Genomic DNA, 24149 nt, shown 5'->3' on the forward strand with positions numbered 1-24149 from the left:
ACTCAATTACAGAAGATTCATCCTAAAAGAATGAGACATTTTGTTATATGTGTTAATATAGACTACGCACCCCACCACCCCCACTCCAAGATTTGGAACGGTGGGGGCGGGAGTCCTGCACCTTGAATACTACGGAGTGAAGTAAATAGTACCATATCTGAAGGGGAAAATGACGGCCTTGATACAAGGCTGAGATATACCAGGCAGCCTTCTGAAAGTCCCGGGACACTCCAGCAAGGAGCGAATCTACTAATCGCAGGGCCCAAGGAAGGGTGGTGATCTCCTTACTGTCACACCATGGCCCCACTCCTCTGAGACAGAGGTTTGAGCTGCTTTCCCTTCTCTGCCCTCTTGTCTTCATCGAATGGTTTTGGCAGAGAGGAGAAAATTTGGTGCCTCCACAAGAGCATAGGCTGGGTGGTGGATGACCCACGCTGTGGCAGAGGGGGGCCTGCACTGTGGCTGAGGCTCTGGGCGACCTTCCATTCCGTTCCCTAACAGCCCAGGAATGTAGGGCTTTCTGGATACATAAAAGGCTTCCTTATAGCTTGGTATCTCCACAGGAACAGCCAGGCCAGGGCTCACAGGACCCCCAACCAGGGCCCTTGCCTCCAATCCCCCTCAAGCTGTGCTTTCCTCTGGGATACAGGCTTACAGCATTGGCATGTGGGAAAGGGGGAGGGAAGTGAAGGGGAAAAAAAACAACGAGGATGGGACTTCTGTGAACTCAAAATCTCCATACAACCGGTGCGGAAAATGTTTTGAAAATGATGATGGCAATATATGTACGAATGTGCTTGACACAGTTGGTGTATGTATAGATTGTGATAAGAGCCGTACGAGCCCCCAATAAAATGATTCAAAAATGCAAAGAACCAGTCCAAGTTGCTGCTACTAGGGCAGTGGTTCTCAACATGTGGGTCGCGACCCCTTGGGGGGTTCCAACAACCTTTTCACAAGGGTCGCCTAAGACCGTCGGGAAACATATTTCACAATATATAATTGCATATTGGCTTGTGACTAATCACCATGCTTTATGTTCAATTTGTAACAATGAAAATACATCCTGCATATCAGATATTTACATGACGATTCATAACAGTAGCAAAAGTACAGTGATGAAGTAGCAACGGAAATAATTTGATGGTCTGGGTCACCACCACATGAGCAGCTGTCTGAAAGGGTCGCGGTCTTAGGAAAGTTGAGAACCAAGGCATTAGGAAGTGGACAAGGCGGAACTGCGGAGAGTCACTCAAGAGCTGGACGCTGCTAAATGGCTACTCACCACCTTGGGGGCGGGGCGAAGTCTTGAGGAGCCAATAAAAAGAGGAATCTGAAGTGCCAGCTCAGCGGGGTTGGGACTAGGAATGTCAGCGAAAGGAGGCGGGGCAGGATGGCGCAGAGCCAATCAGAAGCCACCTGCTGCCAGGCCCCGGCCTCCAAGGCAGGTAGGGACCGAAGTGGGAAGACTCAGGCACACCTGTGCGGTCTAGTCCACTCCGACGCTTAAGGACCCTGCACGGGGAGAGCCAACCAGCAGCCAGGGCCCCCAGCTGGCGGGCCGCTGGACCTGCAGGACGCCCCGGCCGCAAGCTTCCAGGTGAGCTGGGCTGCGGTGAGCGCAGGCGGGCCCCAGCCTTCCCGGGGCCCAGGTGCGGACCCAATGTGAGTGTCCCAGGCCCCGTCGCTTCCGTCTGGCCCCTCGGCGGGCCAGGCTCCGCATCCAGCTGCAGCCCATCGGCCTCCGCCCTCCTGCTGGCGGCCTCCGGGTCACGGGTGGGTGGCCCATCTGGAAACGTCGGAACCGCGAGGCGCCGAGGCCCTGCCCTACTTACTGTTTCCCGGTCCCCTTTGAGAATAAACAGTCTGGGAGACTGGGCAGTGGACGCGCCCCTCCTTCCTTTAGCGCCACCGATGTTTCATAAGGGCTACTACAAAGGCAAACGAGCCCTGGTGGCACTGTGGGTTAGACGTTGGGCTACTAACCCTAAGGTTGGTGTTTCAAAACCACCTGCCGCTCCCCGGGAGCCCGATGAGGCTATCTACTTCTGGAAAGATTTACAGTTTTGTCAACAACATCTGGGTCTCCATAAATCAGAACCTACTCAAAACCCAGGCTCCGACTGGGTGTAACCCTGGTTCCCCCACCTGGAAGCACATACCATAAGGGATTTCAGGAGGAGAAGGGCAGATTGCAGGGGTGGAAAGGTGTGTGTGTGTGTTGGGGGGTGTGTGTGACTAGACTTTGTAACTCTGTGGGAGGGCGAAGGGGGGGGGGAGAACCAGAATGACTGCTTCCTGCCTGGTACATTTCACCCAAAGTTTAAAGTCCAGCGCTCTTAGTTTTAGGACAAAGGTTTTGCGAGTCTGGTGTAAACCAGGGGATTAGAAAATATTTGCTTCGTGAGTGGTTTTTCTAGATTGCAGTCAAATAGTGCTTGCAGGGCATAGAAACTGACTTGAACCATACACACAGTTTGTTAACACAGCCATCTGTGCTGAATACATGTTTCCTCTTTATTTCTTTGCTTTCAGGAGCCGAATGATCAGTATTAATTCCTTGGCTTGGAATATATATATAATGTCTTTATATATTCTTTATATATAAAAACTATATATTATGAATTTATACATATATATATAACCAATTAAGCTGGGGGGTAAATATTTTAGAAGTAAAGAATGTTAGAATTAGAAGGGACTTTGAGACAGTCTACTTCACCTCTCTTTTACAGGAGAAATGAGCGAGTAACAGAAAAACCCAAACCAAACCCACTGCCAGCTAGCTGATTCCAACTCATAGCAACTCTATAGGACAGAGTTGAACTGCTCCATCGGGTTTCCAAGGCTATAAGTCTTTCCTGAAGCAAACTGCCTCATTGTTCGCCCCAGGTGAACTCTTGGTTAGCAGCCCAAGGCTTATTAACCCACTGTGCACCACCTGGGATCCTTTAGGTAACAGAGCTGGGACTAAGACGCGCCTCTCTGCTACACCAGGCTGTCTTTCTGATGGCCCGAGTTGTCCAATATTGCTTTAAGCTGCTGTAGAAAACACGACTCTTTAAACCGGCTGGAAAAGCTCCTCCCACGGATGCTATGGACCTTTTCTGAGCTAGCAGGGAACTTGACCTTCATCGACTGTGTGTAAGGTTCCTTTCAGTGAATTCAGATCAAGTTCAGTATTGTCCTGCAGTCCTTAAGGTTTTGAGTGTTGGGAAAAACTCCAATTTCAACTTAAAGTTTCAGCTCATATTACATTGTGAAAACTAGTCTGACACCAGCTTACAGACCTCTGGAGAGAATGTTAGCCTTCCGTGTACAGTTTTAAACCCCAGGTGTAGTGTGAAAGGGTAAGTATCTTGGTTCCCAGAAGCTTCAGGTGCAAAGATTGTTTTGCAACCCTATTTGGGCTTTGAGACAGTATCTTTAGTAGCCCAAGCTGAGCAGCTTAGCTTGGCTTCTGGAAGAAAATGTTCTGGTCAGGAGAAGGGATGGTGTATGTTACCACTCTTAACAGGTACCAAAAACTTGCCAGCGACAAAGAAGCTATATGCAAATTTGGAGGTGGGAAATCACCCTGGGTGGGAAAACTGGGGACCACTATGGCATGGAATCAGGGGAGATGGCATTTGTGGGGTATGCTCTGATGATCATTTCGTGTCACTATCAGAGACCCCCTGGTGGCGCTGTCCATAAGATTTAACTGCTAGATCAGCGGTTCAAACCCACCAACCAGTACACAGGGGGAAGATGAGGCTGCCGGCTCCTGTAAATGTCCACAGCCGTGGCCAGGGTCCCGCTGAGTCGTAATGGACTTCATGGTAGTGAAGATAATGCGGGGTCACAATGAGTCACCGAGGTGTAACTCTTTTGGGAACCACCCGTTTCTTCGGTGGCTAGCCCTTATTTTCTTGGCAGTAGAAGGCTTACTCTTTTTCATGTACAGCCCACGTGGTCACCTCTAGTCTATTGTGGAGGTGAAGTGCCTCAGAGTCAGCTCTGACACAGCGACCCCTACAACAGAACGACGCACGGCCAGGGCATGTGCCCTTCATCGGCTAGTGTTGCGTTTGAGCCCGTTGTCGCCGTCAATGTGCCGATCCATCGCGTTCAGGGTCCCAGACCCTCGATCAAGCAGGCGGTCCTTTTCCTGGGTTGGTCAAGGTGACATACTCTCCCCTGTAAAGTTAACGGGGAGGAGGTGGATTTGGACCAGATGACATCCCAGGGGCTTTCCTGATCTGCCTTGTGTCCCTGGAACATTCCTTCATAAAATAATAAAGACTCATGGTCCGAGGACTTAAAAAATATATATTTTCCCCAGGTTTTATTTTTTTCGTGATCCAAGTGAATTTAATGAGAGTTAAAAGAAGCTTCAGGTTTTACGCGGCACCCATAGGATTCCTTTGACCATGTGGCCTGGCAGAGGCTGCTCCAGGTCACACAAGGATATCTCTCCTCCCACGAAGACGACCAGACCAGCCAAGCCCTTTCCCGTTTTTTGTGAAAGCTAACACAGCAAGTTAGGTTCCTATTTGTCAGTTTCTGCAGAAATGGCTCAGTGACATCAGTTACGCGTGTCACCATGTGTCCACACTCTCCCCTAGCTCCCCCTCATTGGTCTTCCATCTAGGAGCCCTGGGGGTGTTGTGGTTACATGGTGGGGTGCTAATGCCAAGGTCAGAAGTTTCAAACCAACCGCCACTCCAGGGGAGAAAGACAAGACTTTCTACTCCTGTAAAGAGTTTTACAGGCTTGTGAATCCACCGACGACAGTTCTGCTCTGTCCTGATGGGTCACTCTGAGCTGGAATATCTTGATGGCAGCGAGTGAGTGAGTGATCTTCCATCTATCGTCCATCCACCCACCCGTCCTGTCCATCTACCTGCTCATCTGTTTATCCATGCATTCACCCATCTACTAACCATCCGTGTATCTTCCATACATCCGTTTTCCCATCCATTCGTCTACCCAATCATCCATCAAGCTTCCATCTGATCCATGCATCATCCATCCATTCACCTATCCAATTATCTGTCCATGTAGCCGCCATCCATCCATTTATCTTCCATCTCCTCATCCAGGGCTCCTCAGACTTTTTAAATGGGGCCAGTTCACTGTCCCTCAGACCCGTTGGAGGGCTGGACTATAGTTAAAAAAATTATGAACAAATTCCTATGCACACTGTACATATCTTACTTTGAAGTAAAAAAAAAAAAAACAAATGGGGCAAAAACACCCAGTGGGCGGGATACATGTCTTCGGCAGGGCCGCATGTGGCCTGCGGGCCATAGTTTGAAGACCCCTGTCCTAATCCATGCACCATCTATCCACTTACCCACCCACAACTAGTGATCCCATACTTGGTGTCAAGCTCTGTCCAGGGACAAGGTGCAATAAGGCACGAGACAGGCCTCCTCTCAGCCCTCTTTGATGTAGCTTAGAGTCCATTGAAGACGAGCAATAATGAAGTCGTCAGGGAAAGAAACACAAAAGTTATTAGCAGCCCTGTGCCACAGGTATTCCGAGTTGAACTGTGTCCTCCGAAAGGTATGCTGCAGTCTAATCCCTGTGACTGAGAGAAGGTTCCTCTTTGCAGACATGGGCAGTGAGCAGAAGGCAACCAGAGGAGCGAGGGCCCTAATCTTCTGAATGGCAGTGATGGAAGGAAGGACAGACACGGAAACACAGGGTGCCATGTATGGGTCTGTTTACAAGAAATGCCAAGGACTTACCCCAAAGCTAGGAGAGGGGTATGACATAGGTTCTCCCTTAGCGCCTCGGGAGTCTACACAGCCGAGAGCCTTCAGAACTGTGAGACACGGAACATCTGTTGTGTAAAGCCACAGGGGTGTGGTGCCCTGCTGTGGCAGTCCCCAGAGACTGGGGAAGCACGGTGGGAATGCTGGAGTTGACAGGATCGACATAAAACCTGCAACTGTCTGACCCTAAAGCCAGGTGCCCCTGTCCACCTCTGCCCCTTGTTCTGGTTATCTCACCCACCACCACCACTGGCTGTGCCAGGAGTCAGCACCAGATCTGCAGAGGTTTGAAAGGCTGAGCCTACAGTAAGTGGCAGGGATGGCTCAGAGAGGTGGGTGATAGTGGGAGACCCATATACCCCAGTGGCTTTGGGAGATGCATGGGCTCAGAATCCCATGCCCATGCTGGGTGCAGCAGGCTCCATGCCAATGAGGACCCTCTGCTTGGATCTCCATGTGGCCATGATGGGTATCTAGACACCCGTAGGCCCGGTGGGGAGAGTCCTCCATAAGTGGGTGTTGTCCTCATCCCCTAGAGTTCCCATGAGAAAAGATCCCACAAATGGGGGCCTTTAAAGAAAAGTTCCTTTTCCACAGCCTGGGGATCAAACGCCCAAATGCGGGCACTGACTAAAGATCCTCCTCCTCTCTCAGCATCTTTCCTTGGCACTCTGGGCCCGTGCTGATTCTGCCTCCATTGTCGCACGATGTCTGTCCGCCCCTCGACATGCTCTGTGTTTGTTCATTCTCTTTTCATTACTCCAGTCTCCCTGCACCTTTCTCTTCTCATCTTTACTTTTGAGTAATTGCTGACCCTTCACACTGCTGACTCTGTAAGCCGGGTACGACCTTAGTTCGGGGTAAGGTTCTGTATGCTGAGTGCCACTGCCATTTCACTGCCAGATGATCTCAGGGGCTGGACTTGCTTCTGTCTTAGAAGAGTGTCTCTGGGCCTCTCTACTGTTGTCTTTGGTAATATGAGGGGGTGCCCAAAATAAAGCCGGATAAAAGCCCTGCTGGGTGGAGCTTTCGTAGCTAGGTGAGCATTGAGCAGCTCCCTCTGAGTTAGTGTACCCTGTGGCATCACCTGGAAAGGTTCTCTCTGCTCACAGTGAATTTTTTCGTAAAAGCAGTTTCACTTGAAGCTTGTTTTTTGTGATGGCCGCAGAAAGTGCTGCGATGCTGAACACAACTAACCAGGATGGCACTATGGGAAAAACTCAAGTATATGAGTGGCTTTCTCATTTCAAAAAAGGTAAAATGTTGATTGATGACAAACCTTGTTTGGGCCATCCATCAACTTCCCGAACAGACAAAAATGCACGTGGAGTTTGTTCCACTAGGTCAGACTGTTAATCAAGCTTTCTGTTTAGAGGTTCTGAAAAGATTGAATAACAGTACAACAAAAAAAGGCCTGATTTGTGGCAGACGGGCTGGTTTTGCCACCATGACAATGCCCCTGCTCACACAGCCATCTCAATGCCCCAGTTTTTGGTAAAAAAAAAAACAGCAGGCCTCTCTTGCCCCGCGCACCTTACTCACCTGACCTCGCTTTGCATCATGTGACTTCTTTTTGTTTCTGTGAATGAAGAGGGTCATGAAAGAACAGCGATTTGATGACGTAGAAGAGGTGAAGAAAAAAAAACGAGGGAGGTGCTGCCACCCAACCCAACAGAAGTGTAATGGAGAGTACTTTGAAGGTGATAAGGTTGTTTTGTAAAAAAATTTAAATATATATCTTTGAAAAAAAATCTGGTTTTTTGTGTGTGTACACCTCCTCATATATGTAAGAATGCATTTATATATAAGACATATGTCTAAGATATATAAGAATGTAATATGTGTATATGTAAGAAATATATGTAATGTATATATGTGTAAGAATGCAAACATATGTATAAGATATATATGTGGGGGTGAACAAAGAGGGGAACATAACAGATCAGCAACAGGTACAAAGCCAAGTCACAAAGCCCCTGAAGAGCCCCCAAAATAAACTTCAGGATGGGTGGGATAGTTACCAGAACCCCTGCAAGACTGGTGGGGAGATAGTCATGAAGGTCAGTAGACAGACCTGGAATCATGTGTGCTTTTTAGAGGGTTGTTTGTTAGATTTTTTTTCTTTTCTTTCTCTTTTTTTTTCCAATCATTTTACTGGGGGCTCATAGAACTCTTGTCACAATCCATACATACATCAGTTGTGTAAAGCACATTTATACATTCGTTGCCTTCATCATTCTCAAAACATTTTCTTTCTACTTGAGCCCTTGGTATCAGCTTCTCATCCCCCCCCCTCCCTACTCCCCGCTTCCCCATGAACCCCTGATAATTTATAAATTATTATTTTTTTCATATCTTACCCTGTCCGACATATCCCTTCACCCACTTTTCTGTTGTCCGTCCCCCACAGGGAGGAGGTTATATGTAGATCTTTGTAATCAGTTCACCCTCTCTACCTAGCCCTCCTTCCACCCTCCCGGTATCGCCACTCTCACCACTGGTCCTGAAGGGTTCATCCGTCCTGGATTCCCTGTGTTTCCAGTTCCTATCTGTACCAGTGTCCATCCTCTGGTCTAGCCAGATTTGTAAGGTAGAATTGGGGTCATGATAGTGGGGTGGGTAAGAGAGCATTTAGAACTAGAGGAAAGTTGTATGTTTCATCGTTGCTACACTGCACCCTGACTGACTCATCTCCTTCCTGCGACCCTCTGTAAGGGGATGTCCAGTGCCTAGAAATGGGCTTTGGGTCTCCACTCTGCACTCCCCCACATTCACAATGATATGATGTTTTGTTCTTTGATGCCTGATAACTGATTCCTTTGATACCTCGTGATCACACAGGCTGGTGTGCTTCTTCTATGTTGGCTTTGTTGCTTCTGAGCTAGATGGCCACTTGTTTACCTTCAGGTCTTTAAAACCCCAGACGCTATATCTTTTGACAGCTGGGCTCCATCAACTTTCTTCACCACATTTGCTTATTCACCCGCTTTGTCTTCAGCGATTGCTTTGGGAAGGTGAGCATCATGGAATGCCAGTTTAATAGAACAAAGTAGTCTTGCATTGAGGGAGTACTTGAGTAGAGGCCCATTATCCATCTGCTGTCTTAATACTAAGCCTATAAATATATGCACATAGATCTAGTTCCCAATTCATATATATATATATTTACATAGGTACATGCCTTTATTTAGACCTCTATAAATGTCCTTGGCCTTCTAGCTCTTTCCTCTATTAACTTTGACTTTCCTCTTGTCCCACTATCATGTTCAGCCTTCATTTGGGTTTCAGTAATTCCTCTAGGTTACATTACCCTTGATCATGCCCTACCAGGCCTCCTACACCCTTCTCACCACCGATTTGGATCACTTGTTCCCTTGTCCCTGAGTTTGTTAACACCACTTCCTTCCCCCCTCCACCTCCCCTTCTCCCATGTCCCCCAGAACTGTCGGTCCTGTTGTTTTCTCCTCCAGATTGTTCATACAGCCTACCTTATTTAGACAGACCTGCAGAGATAATAACATGCACAAAACCAAGAAGAGCAAAACAGCAACAAAAGAAAACAACAAAATGCCAATGACAAAAACATAACAACGAAAAACAAAAGCCTGTAGTTAGGTCAAAGACTGTTTGTTGGCCTTTAGGAGTGTTTTCTGGTTGAGTCTGATGGGGCGCCAAGCCCTGGCCCCAAAGTCTATTTTTGGTATTCCCTGGGGACTTTGTTGCTCTGTTCCCCTTGCTGTTCTGTTGCACGCCCTTAGTGTTTTGCCTCGGAGTGATGGGATCAGATCAGGCAAAATTCCCACACTGTGTCTCCAGTGTTGGCCCCTGTAGGGCTGTGGGTCAGTGAAGGATGTCATGTCTCATAGTGGGGCCGGCCGTATGGTCTTCTCTGTGGATTGGCTGCTATGAGCAGAAATATCATCGTCAAGGGTTGGTAGGCCAGGATGTGCTCCACTCTCTCTTCCTTCACCGTCATTTGCTCCCATGTGCTCTGATCAGACATGTCCCTCTCCCTGAGCTGCAGATTCAGTGCCGTCCTTTGAAATTCTTCTGGGAGGAGGGGCAGGTGTCCACATAGTTGGGATTGGGACCCGCCCCTCAGACCTCTCCACTGGTTCCCTACTCCATGCCGGCACACTGCATTCACATCCTGGAACACCTTCTTTTCCCTTTTTACTCGGTGTTTTGTTTACTTTTTGTTTTGTCTCCCTTATTGTTGGTTTGCCTACCTATATAACATAAGCATGGGAAGCAAGCCTGAGGAGAAAGCAAAGTTCCAGGGGGACTTGGGGGGAAGGAGAGCCAGGTGAATCTAGCAGTGAGCAAATAATGCCATAGAGGGGGAACAACTAGGGAATTAAAATCAACAACAAGGAGGATGTAGAGATCCTGGGGGTGTTGGAGCAACAGCAATCTAGCTGAGAGGAATTACTTAGAGGTGGAAGTAGGGAGGGTGTGATGGTGGGGCTGGAGGAAGGTAAAAGGAAAGAGAGGAAAGACCTAGGGAGCAAACTATAAACAGAGAGAAGCATAGGTGTGAACATATATAAATACATTAATTCATCAAAAATAGAGGCATTTGGACTATGTAAATATGTTTATATGACAATATACTGAGGTGGTGGATGGACTTTTGACCTCTGCTCATGCCCTGCCTCAACGCAAGAACCGTTTATTCAAACAACCTGGCATTCTGTGATGCTCACCTGTCCAGCATGATCGCTGAAGACAAAATGGGTGCACAAGCAAATGTGATGACAAAAGCCGATGGTGCCCGGCTATCAAAAGATCGAGCGTCTGGGGTCTTAAAGGCCTGTAGTTAAACAAGCGGCCATCTAGCAGAGAAACAACAAGCCCATATGGAAGAAGCACACCAGCCTGTGTGATCATGAGGTGTCAACTAGATCAAGTAATAGGCATCAGAAGACGCAAAACAAACAGGCATATTGTTGAGAACAAGGTGGATCAGAGCAGACCCAAAACCCATCTGTAAACAACAGGACATCCCCTCACAGAAGGGTCACAAGGAAGGGGTGATTCAACCAGGGTGCGGTATAGCACCAAAGAAATACAATATTCCTCTGGTTCTTTGAGACTTCCTCACCCAACACTATCGTGACCCCAGTCCTGCCTTCTACTTCGGACTAGACCGGAGCATGTACACTTGTACAGATAAGAGCTCACGACACACAGACTCCAGGTCAGATAAACCCCTCAGGTACAGAAATGGGAGTAGTGAAAGGAGGGGAGGAAGGTGGAACTGATCATAGTGATCAACACATAACTATCCCCTCTCCCCCCAGGGGATGAACAACAGAAACCATGGGGGAAGGCAGACAGAGTTTGGTGTGAGATTTGACAATAATATTAATTTATAATTTATCAAGGGATCACGAGTGGGGAAGGGAGGACAAAAAGAGGAGCTGATACCAAGAACTCAGAAAGTAAATCTTTAAAAAATAATCATGGCAACATGTATACAAGTATGCTTGATACAGTTGATTGTTATAAGAGCTGTAAGAGCCCCCAATAAAATATTTTTACAAAGGAGTATATAGCTATAAGATACATATATGATATAGATGTAAGAATGTAAATTCCATATACAAATCTTACTACATGTGCGTGCTCCATGTTTTTCTCCCATTCTATCCAGGACCAGCTATTGTAATCCCAGTCAGAACAATCAATGGTAGTAACCAGGGACCATCTGGTTCTCCTGGTCTCAGGGGCAATGGGGATAGCACTCTTGTTGGCTCGGTGCATCACTGAGCTTCCGGTTACCATCTTACTGTTTGCTCCTGACCAGTAGAAACCTGCCATTGTGTCTTACATGGCCACTTACAAGCTGTTTAAATGGCCCCACTTCTTTATCTAATTTACTGGTTTATTTGTTGATGGTTTATTTGCTTGTTTTTCATTTGTGAATGAAAATTAGTCATCAGAAATAGTAAGGCACTATTAATATGGAGGAATAGAATTGCTATGCCTTGAGGAAGATCATTTGCATAAATGTACTCATTATAAGTCACACATTTCTGATATTTCCTCCCTAGACACAATGTCCAGCGGAGATGAGCAGCAATCTCGGGCCCTGACCAAACCGACTTTCAGTGATGTTCATGCCTCTGCCTTAGTGGAATCGGTATTTGGGTTAAAGGTTTCCAAGATCCAGCCACTGCCCAGCTACGATGACCAAAACTTTCACGTGTACGTTTCCAGAACCAAAGACACTTCGGCTCCCGATGGCCCAACTGAGTATGTTCTCAAAATAAACAACACAGAGTCCAGCAAGACTCCAGACCTGATTGAAGTGCAGAGTCGCAGCATCTTGTTTCTGAGAGCTGCTGGCTTCCCCACGGCCTCCATGTGTCGCACTAAAGGAGACAACATCACCTCTCTGGTGTCCGTAGGTAAGAGACGACCAAGTCGACTTGCCAGTCTGTTCACAGACTCCCTTCAGGCGTTGAACTCAATCCACATTCATGTTCGAACACCGGAAAGTTGGAGAACTGGACATATTTTTCCCGTAAGAAATCTTGGAAAACCAAATAATTGGTTCTCAGGCCCCCAAATTACACGCATCGATTCCTTTTTCCAGGACTTTAAATCAGTACAACGGAGGCTTTCATCTCCGTGCACAACACTGTGGCCATTGCTTCCGACCCATCTAAATTCGGTGTCTTTTCAGTCTCTCGGATGGGTGGGGTGCTTTGTGTTCTGTCCACGGTTCCATGCCTTTTGCTACATGAGCCGCTTTAATTACCTTTGTTTTGAAAGGCCCTGATGGATACAAAACTAAGGAAACACATGAAAATCAGAAGTTTGGGGCTTGGCTTTTTATTTTGCTCAGAAGTTTATATTTATTTATCAGGGCAGCAGCATATTACGGTGCTGTGATCTCACAGAAAGAACATTGGACTGAGGGTCACTGTGCAGGTGACCTTGGGCACATCGCTGAAACGCCTACCACTCCATTTCCTCACCTTGAAGATTTGGCCCCTTTCACTCCTGAATGCTAAAATATATTTAATTCACATCTCCAGAAAGTAACTTGGAATATTCTAAAGGCGTGACATCTTTTTTTACATCTTTTTATTACTGTTAGTTTAAATAGTTTTATCGGGATATAATCCGCATATCATACTACAATTCATTAGTTCAATCTACAGGCGTGAAATCTTAACTATCCTACATTTCGTTTCCTCTCCTTACTTTTCAACCATTCTTCACTTATTTCTTTCCCCCGTAGTTTTGCTGGCATGTAATTCACAGGCCAGACAATGGAACGATTCGGTCACATAAAGAGCCGTGCGTCACTGACACCACCATTGACTGTGGAGCAATTTCTTCCTTCTCGTCTTCACTGTCAGCTCCTCATTTCCCCCAACCTCCCCGGCTGTGCCCCTGGGTAAAACAGGATTTATTGATCCAGTTACTGTCTCCACAGATCCACCTATGCTAGATTTCATGTACAGAAAATCATGCAGAACACGTACAACGCAGCAGGCAGGCAAACAATCATGACAAAATGCATCAGAAAACGCCCGAAGAAGAATGCAGAAAATATTAAAAACGGAGGCAGCTTTAAAATGGGTCAAATGCTAAGGTGCTGCATTTTGACCCAACCTCGTCTGCCACCATCGACTACAATGCTGTCTGATAGCAGGGCCATGCGCATCCCTCGTCTGTGCTCAGAGGGGAGCCACTCGAAGCGTGAGCCATGTGAGTACCTGCAAATGGATGGGGCCTTCTGCCGCCCCCCGTAGCCTTTTGCAGACCAGCAGTTCAGAATTTAAGCCCTGACATCACTCCCTTCTTCAGACTGGATTTTATTATTTACCACAGACTGGCTCCCACAGACTGGGGTGCTGCCACCATGTGAAATGAGCTGGTGCCTCACCTAGGTGGCTGCTTGTTTCAAAGCAAGGCTTGCAGACCTGCCGGCACTATTCTTCCTGGGAGCCAGCAGCCCTCTGGTTTCTTCCCCACACCACTCTTTGCTACAGCACCCGAGGCTTCGGCGTGCTCTTCAGAGTGGTGAGGGTGAGTGCCAAACAGGGCCATGTCATAAGAACTAATTGATCTTAGGTTAGGGCTAGATTTAAATGCAAGCCCCCAATCCATTCTGGTATCTCTGGTTTATATATGTTTCTGGTTTACTTTAGAGATACCATCATTTTATGACAGAGAACACTGTAAGTCATCCCCGAGCATTCCTTTCTGTTGATGGTGTCACTAATTTAGCCAATACAGCCATTCACTCATTTCCATCGCTCCCGACAATGGAGGCTCATTCTGGTACTTGAGGGGTCATTGTTCCCTGTGCTGAGCACAGGCCCCAAGAAGCCTCTGACTCCAGGACGGTCATTTCTTTCTCTCGAGCTTGTCCCAGCTGTGAAAGTGTGTGTTGGAGGCATTCGTGTGGCAGAGTAGCTGACTTCCGTTTAGGGTGAAGACGAGTTGCTGGCTGTGCTGAATCTAGTTTTCTTCAAGCTCCTCGGTCCCGTCCGCTCACGGTGCCCACGTAACTCTGGCTCATGGGATCTTGCTCACCAAGTTGTTTTAGGTTAGCACATGTTCCGCTCTCTCTTCCTGTAATTTCTGTGATCCTCAACACGAGAATCTAGTGATCTCTTCTGAGAAGGGTTGACGGTGTGCGTTGTACCCCCCTCTAGATAGTGGCTCTGAAATCAAAAGCTACGTGGTGAGGCTGATGACTTACCTCCCGGGCAGACGCATCGCCGAGGTCTCCGTCGGCCCCCGGCTACTCTATGATGTCGGGAGACTGGCTGCCAGGCTGGATAAGACCCTGGAGGTGAGAGACGTGGGGCTTTCTGTGGTTTTCCGTAATAAATGCACACTCAGACTCTTTGCTCAGTGCTCCCTCAGGGGTATGATGAGGGATGCATGTATATTGGGATAAGCAGTAAGGCTACCTTCTCCCCAGGTCTGGACGTGACTGCGGCGTTGCCCACATTTGTAGAAAGTCCTGGTACGCATTATGCCACTCTGGAGGCAGTCCGTATTCGCCAGTGGGAGCCGGAAGTTTCCTCCCAACAAGGTGCATTCAGGCCGGGCTTGAGCCTTCCTACTTAATCCATCCCGGTAGATGAGGCAAGCCCTAGATTGCCCACACACCTCTAGCCAGTGAAAATAGAGGAGTCATGCTGAAAACAAGCCGGACACCAGCAGGGTGGTCGGGCTGGCCAAGACACCTGAGATCAGATGCTTCTTTAAGTTGGGCACTCTTCACCCAGTGAACCCCCAAACAGAAGGACGAAGCCACCCAGAGCTTTCCTAGGGAATACTTCAGAAGACTAAGTAGTTTGGTCAAAAAAAAAAAAAAAAGCAACCAACCCTAAACCACAGTATTTATCCTTTTATCCAGAAATAGCAATAACCCTTGTAACTATTGAAAAATCTTTATTAATTAAAAAATTAAGATAAATACACAAAGCAAAAGTGTTCAAGAATACCATTCAAAAGAGGTCTCCTCAAAAAGAAAGAAACATTTTTAAATGTTTTAATTAAAAAAAAGAGGCCTTCGCTCTCACTTCCTGTGAATTCTCTTAGGGCAGTGGTTCTCAAGCTTCCTCATGCCACGGTCCTTTCAGACAGCTCCTCGTGGTGATGACCCCCGACCATAACATTACTTTCGTTGCTACTTCATCACTGGAATTTTGCGACTGTCGTGAATCAGGCGACCCCTGTGAAAGGGTCGTTTGATCCTCTAAGGGGTGGAGATGCACAGGTTTACACTGCTGGCTTAGGCTAAGATGGCAGCCCTGGGGCTGAGCTGGCGTCCCGTGAGTGTTGGTAAACGGACACCTCATGTTCTGAGCTCACAGCGAACACCATTTCCCCCGCACTCTCTTATTCAGCGAACTTTTCGGAGCCAGCCAGTGCCTGCTCTGTGCGTGGTCAACGTACTGAAGCATGTCTGTTGAAATTGTTTTCCATTAAGGCGGAGCAGTGCCAGCGCCTTGGAAAAATCCATCCGTTTGTGGATTCAAATAGCCTGTTCCATTGAAAGGGATTTCCAGGAAAATTTCCCCATGGGTTAGTATTACAGGACTTGTTTCTGAGTGGAGTGCTTAGTTAGGTCTCGGTCAGCCTCACCATCAATTCCAGATGAGTGAGTGAGTGAGTGAGTGAGTGAGTGAGTGAGTGACTGTCACGGAGCAGGGATAAGTTCACCTTTACCATTGGCCTTTCTCTCCTGCCCTCTCTGGGGATTTCATTGCCACTGAAACGGAAAAGGTAAACACTGAGCCAGATAGCTGCTATCTAATTAGCCACCTGCAGCTCTGCTGTGCAACTTCCTTCCAGGTGTGCTGCCTGGCCCAGAGCGCTGTAGAAGGAGCCAGGGAGCCTTCTCTCTTGGTGCTGCAAGGCCTTTTGCCTTGTTTTTTCTAGAGCCCATCCCCCACTTCCCTGCACCCCAAGCCTTTATAGATGACAGCTTCCTAGATTACCTTGGTGGCCAATTCATGGCAGCCCGGGGGCAACGATGGGAACTGCCACACAGGATTGTTGAAGCTGTCAGGTGCCTCTGGATGACTTTGAACTACCAACCTTTGGGCTGCTGATTAAGCACTTAACCATGTGGTCTGTTTTGTATGAGCGATGACACATGTGCAGAGCCCATGCCAAAGGTGGCATTTCAGCGCTGTGGGTGGGGCAGAGGCTGCAGTTCCTCTGCGGGAGATCCCGTGGGGCCATCAGAGCTTGTGGCAGCTTGTAGCCTGGACAGGCCTGGAAGGTCCAAGGCCGCCTGCAACGCTGGGGTTTGTAGCAGCCAGAACTGAGGTGTTCACATGGGGTCAACGGTTAACTAATAACAAAAAGGTGGGCAGTTCGGACCCATCCAGAGGCACTTCTGAAGACAGGTCTGGTGGTCTTAAAAACCCTGTGGGTAAGGTAGCAGACGGACAATGGGCCTCTACTCAAGTACTCCCTCAATGCAAGAACACTGTTCTAATAACCTGGCATTCCAGGATGCTCAGCTTCCCAACACGATTGCTGACAACAAATGAGCACATAGGCAAATGTGGTGAAGAAAGCTGATGGTGCCCAGCTATCAAAAGATATAGCGTCTGGGATCTTAAAGGCTTGAAGGTAATCAAGTGGCCAGCTCACATGGAAGAAGCACACCAGCTTGGTTGATCATTAGGTGTCGAAGGGATCAGGTATCAGGCATCAAAGACCCAGAACAAAATATCATATCATTGTGAACGAGGGGGGAGTACAGAGTGGAGACCCAAAGCCCATCTCTAGACAATTGGACAGCTTCTCATAGAAGGGTCACAAGGAAGAGATGTGCCAGTCAGGGTGCAGTATAACACCGTTAAAACATACAACTTTCCTGTAGTTCAGTGGTTCTCAACCTTCCTAATGCCATGGCCCTTTAATACAGTTCCTCATGTTGAGGTGACCCCCTTTTTTTCCCCGCCCCCCCCCGTGACCCCTTTCATTGCTACTTCATAACTGTAATTTTACTACTGTTATGAATCAGATGACCCCAGTGAAAGGGTTGTTCTACCCCCAAAGGGGTCGCCACCCACAGGTTGAGAACTGCTGCTCTAGTTCTTGAATGCTTCCTCTACCCTTCAACCCCCACTATCATGATCCCAATGATACCTTACAAATCTGGCTAGACCAAAGGATGTAGATGGGTCCAGATAAGAGCTGGAAACACAGGGAATCCAGGACTGATAAACCCCTCAGGACTCATATTGAAAGTAGTGATACCAGGAGGGTAAGGGTAAGGTGGGGGGAGAACTTTATAATGATCTACATATAACCCCCTCCCAGGGGGATGGACAACAGAAAAGTGGGTAAAGGGAGACACCGGTAAGTATAGGACATGAGATAATAATAATTATTATAAATTATCAAGGGTTTATGAGGGAAGGAGGGTTGGAGAGGAGGGGTAAAAATGAGCTGATACCAAGAGCTCAAGTAGAAAGAGAATGTTTTAAAAATGATGATAGCAACAAATCTACAAATATGCTTGACACAATGGAGGTATGTATGGATTGTGATGAGTTGTATGAACCCCCAATAAAATTGAGTAAAAAAACCCCAAAACACAACCCTGTAGGGACGCCAGGAGTATGAATCCGCTAACAATGAAAAACTCAGTACTGGTATTTGTTCTGGACGGGACATTCATGGCAGGACATTGTTAGGCCTGAAAGAGAAGAAACTGGAAGGCAGGCTAATGAATATGATTCTTGTCAGAACTCTGTTTGAGGAGATGGGGAATGGGAGGTGGGCCGAGGAGCGGGCAGCGAGGCAGCTGAGAGAAGGTACCTTGGCTGAGAGACTGATAGAAAAGTGGTATCCCAAGGAGCCAAAACGGGTGAATTAAGCTCCGGAAGTTACCCAGATCTGTGCAACATGAGCATCCAGCAAACATTAACTGAAGGCCTACCTTTGAAAGGTGTGTATTCATTTCATGTCATTTAATGCACAGGAGTCCCTGGTGATGCACGCAGTTAAGCAAGCTTCTATGAACCAGAAGGCTGGGGGCTCGAACCCACCCAGTTGCTCCTTTTGGGTGCCGGCCACTGTTCTGGGTGTGGTGGTGGAGTGGTAGGTAAAACAGACCAGAAGCAAAGTCCCTGCCCTTCGTGGAGCCTACATTCTACTGAAGATAGGCAGGAAGAGATGCAGATAAACGGTGGTGAATGTCAGACGTTGAAGGTGCTCAGAAGCAGCTCGCAGCAGAGCTGTGTGAGGTACATGAAATATCAGAGAGGGTGGGCGTTTTCTCTGGCGTGGTCAGGACATTCTCAAAGAAGGTGGCTCTTGAGAAAAGAGCAGAGGGAAATGGCTGTGCTGCCTACATGTCTATGTGGGGAAGAGCCTTCTAGGAGGAAGAGACGGCCAAAGCTAAAGCCATGGGGTTGGAGGAGAGTGAGCAAGGGAGAGAGGAGAGCAAGTCACAGGGCTGAGCAGAGGTGGGGGGGTGGGTGGTCACAGAGGGGATGAGACCAGAGCTCTGTAGAGGGACCTTCCCTCCCTTTTGTAATTTATGAATGCGAATGCCTGTCTGCACAGTTGTGAGGATCACAGAGATGGGAATGTGCTCTCACAACGGTGAGCGCCATCCATCCCAACCCTTAAGTGTCCATGCCAGGATTCCGGATATGGGGAAGTGCCATTTTGTGGAGGAAGCAATAAACAGCAGGTCCGTGACAATGCGGCGTGCTAGCTGTCCCTCCCAGGCCCTGCCCAAGCCACCCTGAAGAGTGTCGGTTAGAAGCAGGACGTCTCTCAGAAGGGGCCTTCCTGTCAAGAGTCTAAGGGGTCTTGCTTTTGGTTTAGACATTCCACCACCCCAAGGTAAGCAGTCTTCGTCGGGAGAACTTCATCTGGAATCTGAAAAATGTTCCACTCCTGGAGAAGTATCTAGATGCCTTGGACCAGAATCGAAATCGCGAGATGATCCAACAGGTCATCCGGCTGTTCCGGGATGAAGTAATGACCAAACTAAATCACTTTCGAGAATGTAAGTGCCACCCAATCAAATGAGGCTCTTTCTCTGATTTGAAGTGACAGACTTCCAAACCACCAGAAAGGTATTAAAGGGGCAACTTAGCTTATTCAAACCCTACAAATTACCGTGGCTGCTCCTGATGACATTTTAAAGGAACAGTACGTTTTTATTTTCCTTGGCATCGTGGGTGACATGCTGGGCTGCTAACCACAAGGTCGCAGGTGGAGACCCTGAGCACCCCACGGGAGAGAGAGGAGGCTCTGTTCCCATTCCGACGGCCAGTCTGGAAGCCTGTGGAGGCAGGTCTACTCAGTTGGACTGCGTCTTTACGAGCAAGAGAGGACTCAGTGGCTGTTGAGTTTTTTTGGGTTTTGCTTTAGTTTATATGTTACATGATTCTACCTCTCTGCTCACTACTGAATGTATGTTTTCATATCATTTTTGCCCTTTATCTTTATTTTCCTTGGACTTATTTTTCTATCTTAAAAGTTGTAAAAATTATCCTCATGGCTCTTAGGCACATGGAATTAATGAAATAGCCTTGGCTAAGAAAGAGAATTGAGCGAGCGCGTTAGATCACTGTTCTCACATGGCTTTTTCTACTTTCAGGTATCAATCATGGAGACCTTAACGACCACAACATCTTGATAGAGCCCAGCAAGTCCACCACTGGCGATGCTGGGTACCAGGTGTCTGGGATTCTGGACTTTGATGACATGAGCTACGGCTACTATGTGTTTGAAGTGGCCATCACCATCATGTACATGATGATTGAAAGCCAGTCACCCATACAAGTGGGAGGCCACGTCCTTGCGGGGTTTGAAAGTCTAATCCCACTGACAGCCGTAGAGAGGGGAGCTGTGTTCCTGCTTGTGTGCAGTCGTTTCTGTCAGTCCCTCGTCATGGCTGCACACGCCTGCCAGCTACAGCCCGAGAACAAGGACTACCTCATGGTCACGGCAAAGACGGGCTGGAAGCACTTAGAGCTCATGCTCGACATGGGCCAGAAAGCTGTAGAAGAAATCTGGTTTGAAACAGCCAGGTCCTACGGTTCTGAGGTCTCTCTCTGAGTAGTTCCCCTGGGCTTCGGTATTTCAAAAACCACTACAATCACATCTAGTTGTAGGAAGGACTGATTTGTCACAGTTAATGAATGGACGGCTTAGGCTGATTCTGAACATGACTCGGCGTAAGAAAATATGAAGAACTCCTACCAATCTCATGACCACCCTTTAAAGCTCAGTGAGCACTGCACGGGCAAGTGTGTCTTTCTGGGCGTCTTGCTTACCTATGCTGAAAATATGCAGAATGGTATCATTTTGAATCAGGTCTCTTGCGGCCCTGAGATCAGTGACTTTTTAAACTTTTTTAAACTTTGGAAAGCACACATGCGCACATTTTAAATACCCTAACAACAATTGCACAGATGTAGCCAATCACAACCGGAGGAAGCCGCCTCTGATTGCTCCTGTCTTTAAAATCCCATTGCACTTTGTCTTTCTTCTGGCACCTTCCTCTCCATAGTGGATGGCGGCTGCGGAGTTGCTCACCCGGCCTGCGAGCCGCTGCCCGAGGGCAGAGACCGTGTATAGCTGACCATGTCTTCCCACTCTTTCCCTCAAGCGCCTTCCCCACCGAGTCCTTTACAAGTACTTTCCGAATGAACATGGCTTAGAAGAGACTAGAGACGAGAAGGCGCGCGTCTTAGGGAAGAGCTCCAGGGCCATTCACAAAAGAAAACGCGTAAGGTGAGGCGGTGCTAGAAACTGGAACTCTGGACAAAGAAGGTGCCGGCGCGAGATGCTCTAAGACACCATTCTGGAACTGCAGGGAAGGGTCCACGCAGGGCCATGAGATCCTGGAAGCATGGGAATATGAGGGTTTTCAGGACAAGTCCTCAGTAGGTTTTCTTAATCTTTATAACAATTTTATATGAGTATGTAGTATTTTGTAGCTCACTGAATATTTACACTATGTCACATTTGTTTTCCTTCGCTGATTTCCCATCCTATCTCCTGAAGTAAGGTTTACTCAATGATTCTTTCCCTCTGGTTCTCTAGTCTCTATACACAACTCTAGACATTCATTCTCCACCCACGACTCGACTCCAGCCACCAGCCGCCCACTCACTCACTCTCGGTAGTTATCATTATTGTCAATATTTATGAGGAGGCATCGATCGTCTCTCTCTCTCTCTCCACCCTATCCATCTTTAGTCCCCAAACTAGATGTCTTTTTAGGACCTCTAATGGTTTGTAGTGGATTATGTATTGGGCTGTTAACCACAAGGTCAGTAGTTCAAAACAACCAGCCTCTCCTCGGGAGAAAGATGAGGCTTTCTACTCTCAGAAAGAGTTAGTTACAGTCTCGGAAATTACCGGGCAGTTTTACTTAGTCCTGTACAGTCCCTGAGTCGGCATCAACTCAATGGCAGGGAGTGAGGGAGTGAATTTAAGTTTACTCGTATCTTTCAATGGGACCATTTGTAACTTTGTCTCTGTACTTTGGTTTCCTTCTTTCTATATAACTGGGGTAACAGTAATATCTACCACATAAGATAACGTACTTCTGAGGGTTCCATAAGATGAAAATGCAAACTGGCTAACAGTGCTTGGCACATAGTAGGGCCTCAATCTTTATACAAATGAATAATCACTGAATCATCTTCCAGGTTACTCAAACTCAAGCTATTACAGTGACTTTATGTGCCCTTCCAAATGAAATTGGTGAGCCCTATTGATTCTTGGATCACAGAATTTTTGATAAAAAATTCATAGAATCACAGAAATGTAGATAATAGTTACTACCTTACTAAATTGCTAATCAAAACAAAACACAACATAACCCAGACACACTGCCATCAAGTCAGAGAGCCTCTTCTTTCTCCCCAGGAGTGGCTGGAGGGTTTGAATGCCTAATCCACAGCACCACCGGGGCTCTGAATTTCTAATACCGTATAATCGAAGCCAACACTTACTGAACACCAAGTACACGCCACATGCATTTTCTCTCATCAGCACGACAAACCCGTGACATTTGTTGATGAAGCCCTAATTTCAAGATGAACAAAATTAAGACTTAAAAAGGTGAAGGAATTTGCTCAGAGAGCCAGGGCTTAAACCAACACTGATGGAGGCCATGCTTCTAATCACTACAGGCCTCCATTCTGCTTCCTCCCCCACTCCCTCCCCTACCCACACACTCACACAGCCCTCTGCCTCAGCAGGAGCAACAAATGAGAGCATGCCAGGCAAAGCACAAGAACTGCTCAGATGGAAGGGCTGAGGGGTTCTGTCTAGCCGGACCATGCCTTGAGGACGGGAGAATGGCTGAGACTCTTCACGCCGTGTCTGTGGTCCCTTCTGTGGTGAAACTCTACAGATGTCCTCCCCGGTTGCTCCTGGGGACGTGGATTTCCCTTCACTGGATTCCTTGTGCACATGTTGTCTACCACTATTTTAAATACACGCTGTCTTGCATTGATATTGGAGTCTTTGTGTCTCTTCTCACTTAGCAGCCAATTCCATGTCATGGATAAACTCTTTGGTGTCCAGGTTTCCAGGACTATCTGTTGAGAAAACGGCCAGAATGCACTTCCACTAACGCCAGGACCCTGGCCCCCTCAGCCACGGAGGAGAAAGCCCAGTTCTGGTTTGGGAAATCATGAACGTGCATGCAGCAGGGATCCTTGCTCTTTCAAGTGTCTTTCTGTTCAAGCTTTCATCCTCTTAGTTTCACCAACCTACATCCTATGCGGGGGCGGCAGAAAATATCACTACTGACTCATAGCAACCCTATATAAGCTGTAAGGCTTTTTTTTTATGATTGATGGGTTTTATTCTGAGAAAAAGTATTTAAATCTACCTTGTTTTGTTGGCACTTTTTTCACAAATCACACAATTCAATACTTCAACCATATCATGGAGAGTTATACAATCTTCACCATTTTAGAACATTTTCCCCATACTCCTTGTCATTCATGTAAATTTTTTTCAGTTTTGGTAAAAAGATACACAACAAAGCATTCTCCAACAACTTCTACATGTATAATCCAGTGCCATTGATTATGGCTCTATGTCTTGATGAGAGCAAGTGACCTCATCTTCCTCCCAAGGAGTGGCTGGTAGGTTTGAACCATGACCAGCCACCCCATGCCCTTGCATTCCTCTATCTTCTTAGTGGTAGTGAGACCCTGCCCTTACACTTTCAGGAAGGTTCATTTTTATTTTATTGATTTTGCAGGTTCATTTTAAATCTAGTAGGATGGAAAAATTGACCAAGCCCCTTGTTACAGTTCCATCTTATCTACATGATCCCATCCCCACAAGGGTGCCATGTACCTTATTTGCAAGAGTAACAAGCTGTCCAATCCCCTTGGTAGACCACAAGCACTTTGCATAGTTCCACCCAGTCATTTGGTGGAGTTAAAAAAAACCGTGGAGGTACTTTTATATAAAAGTAACCAATTACACAGCATAGCCATAGAGGTCATTTCTATTGTAATCCTAAATCCACCCAGATTCAGGGGAAGGGGAGAGAGAACACAGCTCTCAATAGACACCTGTGTGAGGGGGGATTTTGAAGCAATTTTGGAACATGCGATCTGCCTCATTATCCTGAAAACATTATTTTAATCCTAGCCTCTCATCCCCTACAGAAGAAAACAAAACATTCTGGCTTTGACTAGCGTCCCTTACATGTCTCCTCCATTCTGGCCAGACTGAGCCACTCTCCCCCAAGTTTCAGACACATTTCTGTTGCCTTATCTGGGCTCTTTTGACCCTAAAAAATCTCAAGATGCATTTGTGTTGGCTGAATTCTAAAGCATGAGCTAAGGTGGCAAGGGCCCGCAGGGACAGTCATGCCAGCGGTGTCCATTT

General features: G+C 47.2%; 1 protein-coding gene across 1 annotated transcript; it reads left to right on the forward strand.

Moving 5' to 3' along the window:
- Positions 1-1360: 1360 nt before the first annotated feature.
- HYKK (hydroxylysine kinase) lies at positions 1361-22745 on the forward strand. The gene is made up of 5 exons (XM_075535379.1): positions 1361-1600; positions 11819-12175; positions 14441-14580; positions 19098-19281; positions 19879-22745. The coding sequence occupies exons 2-5, from the start codon at positions 11824-11826 to the stop codon at positions 20337-20339; spliced, it is 1137 nt and encodes a 378-aa protein (XP_075391494.1). The 5' UTR covers positions 1361-1600; positions 11819-11823; the 3' UTR covers positions 20340-22745.
- Positions 22746-24149: the final 1404 nt, after the last annotated feature.

This window comes from Tenrec ecaudatus, chromosome 17 (assembly GCF_050624435.1).
Source record: "Tenrec ecaudatus isolate mTenEca1 chromosome 17, mTenEca1.hap1, whole genome shotgun sequence".
NCBI classification, from domain to species: domain Eukaryota; kingdom Metazoa; phylum Chordata; class Mammalia; order Afrosoricida; family Tenrecidae; genus Tenrec; species Tenrec ecaudatus.